At 42.8% G+C, this 14,384-nt stretch overlaps 1 protein-coding gene across 1 annotated transcript; it reads right to left on the bottom strand.

The window, feature by feature from the left end:
• Positions 1–130: 130 nt before the first annotated feature.
• Positions 131–14,265, bottom strand: NUDT6 (nudix hydrolase 6). Its single transcript, XM_081208238.1, has 6 exons — positions 14,134–14,265; positions 13,184–13,594; positions 12,329–12,532; positions 9,876–9,931; positions 2,848–2,902; positions 131–555 (listed from the first exon to the last, which is right to left on the bottom strand). Exons 2-6 carry the CDS (start codon positions 13,434–13,436, stop codon positions 164–166), a joined length of 960 nt encoding a protein of 319 aa, XP_081064364.1. The 5' UTR covers positions 13,437–13,594; positions 14,134–14,265; the 3' UTR covers positions 131–163.
• Positions 14,266–14,384: the final 119 nt, after the last annotated feature.

Below are 14,384 nucleotides of genomic sequence, written 5' to 3'. Positions count from 1 at the left end.
AAAATGTGCATAGCTAGAGAAACATTAGCATTTCAAATGAAATAATATATATTATCCTTTTAGAAGGTAGAAAAGGGAATTTAATTTGGAACAGAATATACGTATATTTTAGTACAAGGGATTTTTTCCCCTAAGCCAAAAAACAACACTACTAAATGTATTGCTAACCTGTCATGTTTCTATAATTCTCTGGCAGCTCTCTGTGGTACAGCTTATAGAAAAGGCCTGTATACACGGATGGAAATTCTCTCATGGTTAAATCAATTTTATCAAACCCTTCCCTATACCCATAAAGAAGCAATCTAGCAATACTGCTGGTGATTGGAGTAGTGTCTGATGTCTTGGCAAGCTCAGCTAGGTCCATCCACTCACACCTCAGGCACTCCTGTTGGCATAAACTGATTTTGAAAGAGGAAGGCTCCATTCGGCAGATGATGTACATATCCGACTTGCCAAAGGCTCCCGGGTGTCTGTGTTGCTGCCGTATGCTTAGGAGGGACTTGAATTCTGACTTAATGCCAGTCTCCTCGAAAACTTCTCGGACTGCTGTGTTCCCTAAGGAGGAGGAAAAGAAAGAGTTCCTTTTTTAAAAGCATTAACTGTAATTCTCTCCTCCATCTTCTCTCTTGCTTTGCCATTAGATTTTCAGTTGTGGTAAACATGCATTCAACAGCACCACCCCTCCCTCTGTTAGACTGAGTGAAAAATATATCCCCCCCAAAAAAGAAAAACCCATCTCCACAAAATACTTTGGTTGTAGATACTATAAAAGCACTATTGCAGGTGTTTTAATGTGAAATGCAATGTATATGAAACCACCTTACACCAAACAAAGCAATTGCTGTCAAAGTTTTCTGTGCTTTTTAAAAACTGAGCTACCGCATTTATGATTAATCCTAGGTACGACCTGAATCATAAAACTGTAGAGTTGGAAGGGACCACCAGGAACATCCTAGTCCAGCCCCCTGCAGTGCAGGAATAGTTTGCCCAGCATGAGGCTCAAACCCACGACCCTGAGAGTTAAGAGTCCCATGCCCTATCGACTGAGCTATCCCAGAGCTTCAAAACACAACCTTGGCCTTGAATATAGGCAGCATTAATAAATTTCTTAATTTCTGATATGTAAAACTTACATTTTGGAAATGTGTTTGTGGCTCTAAAAATAATTTTAAAAAGCCCAGTCCAGCAAATGCATAATTAGGAATTATGAAATTAGGTATATGTCTTATGTGTAATTATTAATCACTCTGTGGTTTTAAACATGGGTGATATACAGTATCAATGTCCATAAGTAAACTAAAATAAATGGGTTATACAGTGGCACTTAAAATTATTAGCACATGTGGAAGACAGAGCCACTCCTTCCAAGTAGTAAGTAGCCTGTTATTGCAAGAGTTCATTGTGGATTTAAGAGTGATCTAGCAATGGCATTACTAACATTAAAATCGTACCTTGGATCCCGGACGCCTTGGGACTCTAACATTTTGGCTCCTGAACGCCACAAACCCTGGGCGTGGGTGTTCTGGTTTGTGAACGTTCTTTGGAACCTGAACGTCCAACGCGGCTTCAGTAGCTTCCGATTGGCTGCAGGAAGCTCCTGCAGCCAATCAGAAGCTGCACCTTGGTTGTCAAACATTTTCGGAAGTCGAAAGGACTTCCGGAACAGATTCCATTTGACAACCAAGGTATAAGATAATTTATGGCCCTAGAGTTATGTCTCCCATTCAAATGTTCAAGTGGGCTCCCCATTTGTTCTGAGTTTGTTCCCTGTTCTGAGTTTCCTTCATTTGAGGCCAAGGAAGTTGGCAGATATTAAAATGTAAGATTCTAAATTAATTCCCCTAGCCTGCCTTACAGGGGCTACTTAATTCCCTCTAAAAGATTGGTGATCACGACACTCTTCCCTTCCTACGTATGCTGTTTCCCCTCTTTCAAGTCTGGAGATATCTAAGGTTAGCATTAATTCTGCACAAACATTTTTCCTAGCTGTATTTAGCATGAAACCATTTTAGAAGCTTGGCTGGGTTAGAAGCAGGTTTGCAAACCATGGTTTGGCCTACAATGTCAGGGCAGCCACATTTATTTTAAAATAATGACATTATTAACGTTCATATCATTTAACAAAATTTTCAACAGTCTGCCTTGAACATCATCCGATACAAAGGCACCACAAACCTTGAGAAACAACATAGTAAATTTTAAATAGGAGTAAATTTTAAATAGGAGTTACTCCTGCACATAATCCATGCCATATAGCAAAATGTGAGTTGCACAGTATATGCTGATTGTCGATGCGTTAGCAAAATGTTGGCTGACTGCTTTGCTGTGCTACCAAATTGCTATTCTGTCTTTAGTATGTTGATTCATACCATTGTTTTCCACCTTGCAGACGAAGTATATTTTGTGAAATTAACATATCTATTCAGAAATAGGTCCTGTTGAGTTCAGTGGAACTTATTCCCAGGTAAGGGTGTAGCCTAGGTTGGTAGGCTACAAAGTATGCTCACTTAACCAAAAAAGCAGTTTCACTGAAATCAACATATGCTTCCAGTGTGACGAAATACTAAGTATGTCATGACTAGATTAGTAAATTAAGACAGTTTTCACTGAGTTATTCTTTTAGATGTAAAATCATGCCATGCCTTGTGTATATAAATTAAGAAAAATTACTTATTAGGAATAAGGATGCAAACAATTTTGATGTGCTATAGGATTCGTCATTTTACCTACTTACAGCCAGAAGTTCCTATTTGCCTTCAACAGGTTTCAAAGAAATTGCAGGCCTGACGACTTGGGAGGTGAGGAAGGACCAACCTTATGTAATTACCGAAATAGCCAAGTACTTACCAATATCTTCACCGGGTTCAGACAATCCTCCTGGAAATTTCCATGCATTTCTTGTCTTAACAGGGGAATAAAAACAACCATATGGTTAATCTGTTTCCTTCGATAAGACACCAGAAATAAATTGCTGCCTCTCTTGACTGGTCCTTTCTTTTGTTTTTGCAAATGTGATCACCAAAATACAATTAGGTGTCTACGTGTTTTGCAATATAATAGGCATATAGTAGATGTCTGTTATATTGCAAGAAAACATACACTGATTTGTCTGATGACTGTTAGATGGTTTATACTTGCAACATTGCTGCTCATTAACAGTTTTTAAAAGCTGCTATAGGTAATTATATTCTATAGCCACAATCCAATGCTGAGTTAGGCAAGTTTAAGCCTATGACCTTAAGTGTACCTAACTCTCTGTTGGACTGGAGCCTATGTAATCTAATATTTAATCATGTATACTCTACTTCAATGTTTGCAAACACCAGTACATTTTCTAAACAGTGATTGATTGTAGTACTGTTCTATACTGCACTGGCTATGAATTTTTCTTTTGTGTCTGTAATAACCAATGCGTACCACATCATTTTTGGTTATGAAGCTGAAAAATAAAGCTGAGGTTCTTGTGTGCCATCTGATGAATCATGTGCTTGTGTAATTTTTAAAGACCAAAATGGATAAAGGTTGTTTACCAGCATGGTGTGATACCTACTGCTAATGACATTCGTTTCAAAGAAGTACAGGTATGTTGAATGCATTGTTTTGAGTTGCACCCCAGGAGTAATGCATTACATATTTCTGATTGTCTTTCTCCTTTTTGTTAGACCAGCTTCAGATTAATATGTGGTTATGGGGAGGGGGTGGGGACTGAGTGTTTCCTAAAGCAGTAGTATCCTTCCAACTCACTTGGTCAGTGCACCGTAAGAGAAGGAAAACTTTCTGTAGTCAAAAAGATAAAAATAAAAAATTGTCCACTAGCACCTTATAGACCAACTAAGTTTGTTCTGGTATGTACATTTTCATTTTTGCATCCAAGGTCGAATGAACAAAAATGAGAATGTACATACCAGAACAAACTTAGTTGGTCTATAACACTGATGGCCAAACTTGGCCTCCAGCTGTTTTTGGACTACAACTCCCATCATCCCTAGCTAATGGGACTAGTGGTCAGGGATGATGGGAATTGTAGTCCCAAAAGAGCTGGAGGGCCAAGTTTGGCCATCACTGGTCTATAAGGTGCTACTAGACAATTTTGTATTTATTTTACTTTTATTTCGACTGTGTCAGACCAACATGGCTACCTACCTGAATCTAGAACTTCTGTAGTCAATTAGTTGGATCCAGTTTGTTGCACACAGCCCACACTGAAACCAACCATTGTCTGGTTGTGAATGACATGTCCAATTGATTTCAATGGGATCTAAGTGCAGCTAATTTCTAGTGTTTTGTATGCTCTCTCCCTGTCATGGTGAAGGCTCCTGCCACGAAGTATGAGCAAGGGTTGGGGAGAGAGGAGCATGCTCAGTTATTTCACTGACACTGTGCATGGGGAGAGGTTTCTGCACCTCCCTGCGCCTGCTCATTTTGTTCTATTGCAGCAGTACCACGACTGATAGGGATTCTCTAGGCAGGCAGTGGGAACCTCCAGTTTGCAGGCCAACCACAGGCTTTCAGACCTCTCTATCTGGCTCTCAGGACTCTCTCCAGACCATGAAGACCCCATCAGCTCTGCTATGCATTCACTTGACTGGAATGTATCCTTGAACCATCATCATGCCTCTTGCCCAGATAAGAGACAGGAGTCTGGCTTTTGCATGGGTAGAATGTAGCCTATTGGATAAAAATAGGAGTTGCATCCCTTTCTTTTGCCTCTGCCCCCAACTACATATGACCCCTGAAAGGTCCTGAAGGGCACCGGTCCTGAAAGACCTACATTGGCTCCCAGTACGTTTCCGAGCACAATTCAAAGTGTTGGTGCTGAGCTTTAAAGCCCTAAACAGCCTCGGCCCAGTATACTTGAAGAAGCGTCTCTACCCCCATCGTTCAGCTGAGGTCCAGCTCTGAGGGCCTTCTGGCGGTTCCCTCACTGCGAGAAGTAAGGTTACAGGGAATGACGCAGAGGGCCTTCTCGGTAGTGGCGCCTGCCCTGTGGAACGCCCTCCCAGCAGTTGTTGAAGAAATGAACAACTATCTGACATTTAGAAGACATCTGAAGGCAGCTCTGTGTAGGGAAGCTTTTAATGTTTGATCCTTTATCGTGTTTTTAATATTCTGTTGGGAGCTGCCCAGAGTGGCTGGGAAAACCCAGCCAGATGGGTAGGGTAATAATAATAATGATGATGATGATGATGATGTTGCCCAAGGGGGGATTAACCCTGGCGCTCAAAAGAGGTCCCCACCTCAGCTCTAGGCGATGCATCCCCATGGGATAATAATAATAATAATAATAATAATAATAATAATAATAATAATAATAATTTATTTATTATTTACACCCCGCCCATCTGGCTGGGCCTCCCCAGCCACTCTGGGCGGCTTCCATAAAAACCAAAAATACAGTAAAATATCACACGTTAAAAACTTCCCTGAACAGGGCTGCCTTAAGATGTCTTCTGAATGACAAGTGCGTGTGTGAGAGAGAGTGACCTTTTGGCTTCCATAATGCAGCAGGGGCCATACTACAGAAAATTGCCTGTCCCATCAGAAGAAAAGAAGAAGAAGAGGAGTTTGGATTTGATATCCTGCTTTATCACTACCCGAAGGAGTCTCAAAGTGGCTGGCTAACATTCTCCTTTCCCTTCCTCCCCCACAACAAACACTCTGTGAGGCAAGTGGGGCTGAGAGACTTCAGAGAAGTGTGACTAGCCCAAGGTCACCCAGCAGCTGCATGTGGAGGAGCGGAGACGCGAACCCGGTTCACCAGATTACGAGACTACCGTTCTTAACCACTACACCACACTGGCTGAGATGAGGGTATGAAAGCAGAGTGCAGAGAGACTCCCCCACCCCTGCTTCACAGCATATTAATGGGTTCTTCACTAATTTACCTATAGAACCAATTGGCGGGTAACCTATTTTGTTTCATGGGCCTTTAGACTTTGCTTTTCATGGCTGGAAACTGTTTTGCATTTTAATGCTCTTCAGCCATGACATCGCATGTGCAGCTCTTAACACAGTGCAGGTCACCATTACACAAATACATAGACTTTGAACTTTCAATACATTTGGCCACACCACTGGAATCTAAAGTGCTGTGAAGTTTCTAAGCACACTGTTTCTGAATCTAAAAGTAGCTGCTGGCAAATTTCAAGCAACTTTTTTTTAAAAGGCAGAAAGCCAAATCCTTAACAAGTACAATATGGTTCTTCATAAACTCGCTCTCCCTTGCTTAAAAGTGTTTTAAAACGTATTTTTGGAGGAATTGTTATTTCTTGAATCTATTAATATTATATTCTCCATCACCCATCAGATACCCAGAAAAAAAGTGTTATTTTTTCCAAATTGGGATGTGTGAATTTTCCTGTGCTGCAAACTGTATAACTGTAGCCAGTTAACAGTTTACAATTTGTGTGCCAAACCTGGCAATTTGTCAAAACGCAGGCAGTTTTACATTACTTGCTACATTGGAGGATTTGTCCTTGAACTTTTGAATTACAAATGAAGCATACAATGCCTGCCTTTCCATTAATTAAATGTGCTGTATAGCTAGTGTGAGTTAAAAACTAATCATACAGCTAAGAAGAAGAAAAAGCAATTATTCGACCAGAATATCAGAAGGTAACTGAAAATAAGCAAGACCTTATAGAAAACAATAGAAATAAATGCTTCCTGGTATATATAATTTGGTTGCTGACTGAGAATTTTTAACTATCCCAGCATTTTTTTTAGTATAGGTAATAAATGGTTTTAAGATATGGTATAAAATTCTTAAGAGTTTTATATTTCAGTTTATTATTTCTATGCCATTCTTAATGTATCTTTCATCAGCTATACTTTCCACTGATTTTAAAATACATAGCTGGATCCTCAAACTGTTAAGAGGATGGAGGTTTAATTCACCAAGTTATTGATTCATATCTACCTTAGATTTGTAGTGAGTGGAGGCAATTATCATGTGATGGATATTCAGTGGCCGCCTTCCAGTTCCACATTACAGAAACCACCACGACCACAACTAACACTTGTGCTTTGGCAGGTTCAGCTATGAGGCCAAGCAGCGAAGTGTATATGTGCAGCTTAAATAATCTGGCGAGTCCCATGAATAGTGGTCTATTCTGGTTATCAGCTCAGATGCGTAATTTATTGCTGCGCTGGGGCTATAAATGCATCATGATGTCGCAGACAAAACATGCCTCTGTTTGAAAAAGAACCCACAGTGGTCACAGTATAACGTGGAGATAAGTGGGTTTAAACCCCATGATTGACAACCCCAAAGGGCCAGGGTGCCTAACACTGCTGAATCATGGCTGGTGCTGGCACCCGGTTTGATGGAGCCTTAGACAAGATACCCTTGCTCGGGTAGGGCCCCCTCAAAGCTTACTGGGAGGTGGGAATGGGCGACAGCGCTGAAAGCATCATGCTCTTGCACTTCCTTCGTCCTGCACTATAAAGAGAAGTATGGGGTGAGGCATCCACAGCCACTATTATCTACCCAATGCCCAACACTCCTTTGCTCCACCTCCGATGTGTGTGTTGGGGGCGACAATCAGAAGCTTTTGCAGCAAGAGAAGCAGTGGCAATGTAACTGTCTGGCCCAGAACCTTTATTTATAGTGCCATGCCATATAAGCATGTGATGGGCCCTTCTGGGGCCCAGTATTTGCCCCACCTGATCATGGCTATTGGCTTTACCTGGTTTCAACTACAACTATCCCGGTTGCATAGCAGAAAATCCTCTTGGCTATGGTGCTGGCAGTTGTGATTGCAATATCAGTCCAATCCTTTTCCTCTTTGGCCCCATTTTCCTAGCAAAGGGGTGGTTCAGCCACTGCTATCCACTGACTCTGCATGACTAATGTGAGTACGTCATCAAACGACCTCATGATGGGTGGGTATCTCTTGATGTTTGAGCGTGGGTTACAATGACTACGTTACATTGCCTTCAGCCCCAAGATAACCCAACACAGTAATATTGTACTAAGAGCCAGTGTGGTGTAGTGGTTAAGAGTGGTAGCCTCGTAATCTGGGGAACCGGGTTCGCGTCTCTGCTCCTCCACATGCAGCTGCTGGGTGACCTTGGGCCAGTCACACTTCTTTGAAGTCTCTCAGCCCCACTCACCTCACAGAGTGTTTGTTGTGGGGGAGGAAGGGAAAGGAGAACGTTAGCCGCTTTGAGACTCCTTAAAGGGAGTGAAAGGCAGGATATCAAATCCAAACTCCTCCTCCTCCTCCTCTTCTTCTTCTTCTTCTTCTTCTTCTTCTTCTTCTTCTTCTTCGGGCCATAAGGCTGATAAGACGTCGGTATACCTGAAGGAGCGTCTCCACCTCCATCATTAAGTCCGGACACTGAGGTCCAGCGCTGAGGGCCTTCTGGTGGTTCCCTCACTGCAAGAAGTGAGGTTACAGGGAACCAGGCAGAGGGCCTTCTCGGTCGTGGTGCCCACCTTGTGGAATGCCCTCCCATCAGATGTCAAAGAAATAAACAACTATCTTATGTTTAGAAGACATCTGAAGGCAGCCCTGTTTAGGGAAATTTTTAATGACTGATGCTTTATAATTTTTTATGTGTTGTCAGCTGCCCAGAGTGGCTGGGGAAACCCAGCCAAATGGGTGGGGTATATGATGATGATGATGATGATGATGATGATGATCTCATTCAAGTCCATAGGTCTAAATTAGGTTCAACACATGTATGCCAATGCAATTGACTCCTGCATTGTAGCTTTAAGTCATGTACAATTCAACATGGGTTACTGCTTACAGAGTGAATTGTACAGAGTAGAGTTACTCTGCCAGTTTTGGCTGCCTTGCTGTCTCTGCTAAAACTTTTAATAAATTCTCTTCAAACAAATTACAGCAGACGCCCAGTAGCTTATTTTTAAAACCTCAAATGTAGCTTGCTTTTTTCCCCAAAATACCAAGAGAAATTAGGCTGCTCCTCGCAACTTAATGGTTTAATTTTTTCTTCAGTTTCCATCCTAGATTCTACCAAATCCATCTACTCCTTGTAATTCTGTCTGTAACATCCCGTAATGGCTATGAAACATTTAAAGGCACAAACAAGATATGTTCAACTTGATCCAATGCATTCTTACTCAGAAGTGTTCCACTGTGGTGGTCAATGGGACACTGGGGAGTGAGAATACATAACACTTCACTTTCAATGTACACTTGCTGATTATCTGTTAATTTAACAAATGGCTGAATTTCAACCCACCAAATAAAGAGTGTGTGAAGGCTCCACAAACTGAAAAAACAAAACCCACTCAAGCCTTAAGTTCAAACAAAAGATTATGAAGATAACATCAATGACTTAAAAGGAAAAGCAAAGGCAAAATGCCAGCATCAAAATCCAGTAAAACTCATAGTGAGCTTTTGTACAGATTGTTTAGGAACTTGCAGAACTGAATTACCCTTTCTAAATATAGTTAGCTGATGAAAAAGTATTACTTCAGACCATTGCTATCCCAACTAATCATTGACAAAAACAATGATCACAGAGATGATCTACACTCAAAAGTATTGGCCTTTGTCATTTTGTCACTACAGATGGAAGCAAATAAAGTTAACTTTTAACCATTACATGATGTAAAAGACAAACAGGCTTGTTAATACAATTCACTACATTCAAGTCAAAGGGCTGGATCTTGATAAAGGCCAGAGGCAGAAATTCTGGTGGTGGCACTGTTCTGCAAAATGCTGTGCAAGAGCAAGTGGAAGACTTAGCGCAGGTGCTAAGCACGGACACATCTTGAGATGGTGTGCAAGGTCTTATGCACGAGACCGTGCAATGCACGGATCTTGTGCCAAAACCTTCCAGCAAGCGGAAGTATGTCTCCAGCACCAAATTATTTCTTCTAGATAATGTGAAAGACTTACTTTATTCTTGTCCTGTACGACCAATACTTTCCCAGTGTGGACATCTAATACAGCACCTGTTGGAGAAAGAATATTTTCTGTATCCTCTGATTTTTAATGAAGAACCAATGGTTGAATGTTATATTCAAAGCATTGGATGTTCTTTAAGGGGAGAGGGTGGAAATTAAGGGTGATTCTTTAGAGAAAAGATACCATTGGAAATGCCATCTCTCATGACGAAACCAATATAGCGATCACTTCCCCAAATCTGAAACAAGTGGCTCAGATGTTTCTTAGTTACGAGGCTGATGATCCACAACCCTGTCAAAATGTGCCTGCGTGCGTCTGATCTTTCCACTCTGCATCAGTTTTGCCCTCTGTCTCTCTGCCCACGTTACCCAAAATTTAAAGCCTCTTAATGGACAGGCAGTGGCTTCTGAATGCATGTTTAGCCACTAACTTCCGTGGGCTGCCTGCCTGTTCCATTTTAATCCTGCCTTTTTGAAGGACAATGAGAATTACATTTATGAAGGCATATATACTCCAAAGCAAAAGTATTTCCATATGCACGCTTAATAAACTAATCACACTTTTATGTGTGGGAGGAATGGTTTATAAATGAAACAGCAACCCTGATGTAACATTCTGAAAGGACATTCCTTAGGAAATTAGTCATAAGTCTTCCAGCCTATGCCATACAATGATATGACTTTGCCCTTCTGGTACATGGTTGGCAGCGTTCTAGTTGGTGTGGAATCTTATTTAGGATGCAAAGCAAAAGCTCAGATTAATTTGGAAGTTACCTGCTAAGAATGTGCTTGGCTTTTGTGTTACAAAAGGAGTCTCAGATTTCTATGACACTAAGTGTGAATGAGCAATCTGGCCAACGAATTCTGCAGCGGTGGAAGTTTCTGAACAGTCTTTAGAGGCAGCCCTACATACAACACGCTGCAGTAATTTAACCTAGAGGTTACCAGAGCATATTGAAAGCACAATACTATTTTTAACAACATAGTGAAGTGTATGACTCACCGGACATTTTACTTTTGTTTCAATTATAATGTCCTTTTTACTTTTGTGTTGTAAAAAAGTTTGTGCGAAAAATAATAACCATACAGTATGTTATTATTAAAACCTTCCTGTGCATTGAGTTACTGCAGAAATAATAATAATAATAATAATAATAATAATAATAATAATAATAATAATAATAATAATTTATTATTTATACCCCACCCATCTGGCTGGGCCTCCCCAGCCACTCTGGGCGGCTTCCAAAAGAATATTAAAATACTATAATACATCAAACATTAAAAGCTTCCCAAAACAGGGCTGCCTTCAGATGTCTTCTAAAAGCCTGGTAGTTGTTGTTCTCTTTGACATCTGGTGGGAGGGTGTTCCACAGGGAAGGCTCCACTACCGAGAAGGCCCTCTGCCTGGTTCCCTGTAACTTGGCTTCTCGCAGTGAGGGAACCGCCAGAAGACCCTCGGAGCTGGACCTCAGTGTCCGGGTAGAACGATGGGGGTGGAGACAGGAATAGGCAGGAAGTAGCGTTTGTTTGAAATGTAAGTGCTTTAGGGCAAATCTAACTACCATTATATTTCAAAAATCGCTGAGGACAACAGGGTTTCTTTAAGAAACTGAGATTGGCATGCATACCCTGACAGTGCTTTCAGCATTATATTTTCACCTGACAGAGGCAGGCTCTTACAGTTACCTGGAGATGGAAATAGCCTGATACAAAAAATGTTCATTTGTGGTGGTTCTAAGTAAGGAGAGGGAGGGTGTGGGGAGGCCAGATAACAGGCACACAGCACAGGCAGCCAGTGACTATGCAATGTGCCAGCCCCATGTCCAACCTGGGAAATTGTGCTTGTCCTTTCAGATACCTCTCAGGTCTATGGCGGCTGCTGCTGTTCAATGCCAGGTTGGCTTTGAATAAGACCTCCCTCAGTCATGATCTGATTGTGGATGAGGAGGCTGATCTGGTCTGTATCACTGAGACCTGGGTGGGTGAGCCATGTTTTAATTACTGTACAGTCGTACCTTGGTTTTTCAAACAGCTTAGTTCTTGAACGTTTTGGCTCCCAAACGTCGCCAACCTGAACAGTGACTGTTCCGGTTTTTTAACTATTATTGGATGCCGAATGTCCGATGGGCTTCTGATTGGCTGCAGGTTTTTGAACATTTTAAAAGTTGAACGGACTTCCAGAACGGATTCCGTTCGACTTCCAAGGTACGACTATTGTTTTCCCCATAAGCTCAAAAACATGCTCAAACATGCCCTTAAAAACAAATCAAAAAGTATTTTTTGTCTTTGCTGCCCTCTACAGATTTAGCTATGCTACAATCCTAAACCAACTTTTTGTGGTCTGGAAAATTTTGTGAATTGAGGCGGGATCCACAACTCTGGTTATTATTAGCCACCAACACAGACAACAATACACAATGTTTCTCTCTCTCTGAAGCTCACCTGCAACTCCTACTTGATGAGTAGCATAATGGGGTAACCTGCTGTGTCCTTCTGCTAGCCAAAGGGTGAGTGTGGCAGAGTCCGATTCTGCATGGTGGAAGGCAAAGCCTTGCTCTGCAGCCACAGCTATAAATCTGCTTTGTAGAATAGGAACATGCAGCCAGACTGCTACGTAGCCTTCTGTTCTCCATTGCCTAATAGAATCTGGGAGGAGAGAAGCACAGAAGAATATACTGATGTCTATGCTGGCCAGGTGGGGCTCGCTAGCTCTTGGAGGCTTGGAACAAGTGAGGGTCACTTGCCTCATCAAGCCCTCTATATATACAATGTCCATATACTGTATAAGGGGTAGCTATGGTTGCTTCAGTGATAAAAGAAATATGTGCACAAGCTAAAATGAATGATCTGCTGATCCGCTAAAATGAATGATCCTTTTGAATGATCCCCTGTATCTGAAAGCTAAATGCTGGCATTAATCACACTGGCTGTATTTGTACAGAGATACAAAAAAACAGGCAATTTGGCTGCAAGATACAGTTGCTTTTCTCCTTCCTTTGTTGTGCAAGAAAACTAAATATGGATTCAATTAATTCCATTCGGACTGGGCAGGAAGCCAGGATATGAAGCTATGATTCGGATGAAACAAGGCATGGGGGGATTCTAAATCCTATATCGGCAAATCCAGGTTGCATCATCGTTATATATGACTGGACAGTGTTGCGCAACCAACAAGCTGATCGCCCACCAGGAAAAAAGGAGAATAAATGAGCGAGCTTTGGTCTGCCAGGCAGCTCCTCGAGCGCCGACCCTGCAAAGACGCGCCAGTCTCCCCAGAGGCTCAGCAAAATGACTTGCCCTGCAGGCACCTCCGGAAGGTTTCTGGCTCCAGGCTCTCCGGGGAGCGCAGCTGGGACAGGCGCACGCTCAGCCCGCCAAACTTATCCCGCAGCGGCTGCAGCCCGGCCTCGGACAGGCCAGAGGCGGCGGCGGCGGAGTCACTTCGAAGGCGGCCACTCGAGCAAACGCGGCGCGGAGGACGAGGCTGCAAGAGCCGGCAAGCCAACGGCAAGAGCCGCCGGCCCCGCGCCGTCCACCCGGCCCCTAACATGGCGGCAGCTCCGGCGACAGCAACAAGCGAACGCCTCAGAGATAGGAAACGGGGAAAAGGCTAATGGCTCAGACTTCCGGTAGTCATAGGTAAAGCTTTGCTCGCGTCCTCCTGGAAAGCGAAGTAGGGGCGGTTCGCTTTGCCTCGCCGCGTCTCTGCTGTTAAGAGAGAGAGAGAGAGAGATATGGATGGATATTAAACTTTATTTATTTGATTGCATCTGCTGTTACAAGAGAGAGAGAGAGAGAGAGAGAGAGAGAGAGAGAGAGAGAGAGAGAGAGAGAGAGATGGATGATGTAAACTGCGGTTAGGCGTGCAGTGGCAAAGTAACGTGAGAATAGCAGTGAAGCGATGAAAGCGGAGGTGAAACCACTCTAAAGCGGCAGTCCCGCACCCTCTTACCTTGAAACCGATGGGACTTAGTTTTAAGTGGACACATTAAAAGGGTGCAATCATATGCATACCTAACTGGCAATAAGCCCTATTGAACTTCCGAGCTAGGCGCAGAATTTCGCTTCACGACCACTATCAGTTTAACGCTACGCGTGTTTGACTTAAAAGTGAAGTTTGACGGGACTTGCTTTCTAGTCCGTTGATCGCTGGCTAAAAGCAACAGCGCCGCTTAAAATTAAAGTGAAAACCCAAATTCAGTTGGCGGCCGCAAGTGTTGGTCGCAGCTGCGGCGAGGGAGCCTTACCTTCCTCTTAGGGGACGTGGCTCAAGAGCCGGGTCTCTTTAGTCCCAAAGCAGTTCCGAATGACAATTCCGGCATGGCATCGAACTCGGTTGACAAAGCGGTCAGAGTTGCAGCGATAGAGGGACAATCTCATCGCTCGTAGAAAAAAAGCTCAAACCACTTTGGGCGCCCCAGGCGTCAGCGAGGGTTGCTACGCCGGTGGCAGTGAGATTTGTTTGCGTGGGGTGGGGGGTATTGTTGGGTCAGGTTAG

Source organism: Podarcis bocagei (genome assembly GCF_964188305.1).
Source record: "Podarcis bocagei genome assembly, chromosome: 9".
Taxonomy (NCBI): domain Eukaryota; kingdom Metazoa; phylum Chordata; class Lepidosauria; order Squamata; family Lacertidae; genus Podarcis; species Podarcis bocagei.
Note: the sequence above shows the minus strand (reverse complement) of the source record. Positions and strands in the feature narration are given on the sequence as shown.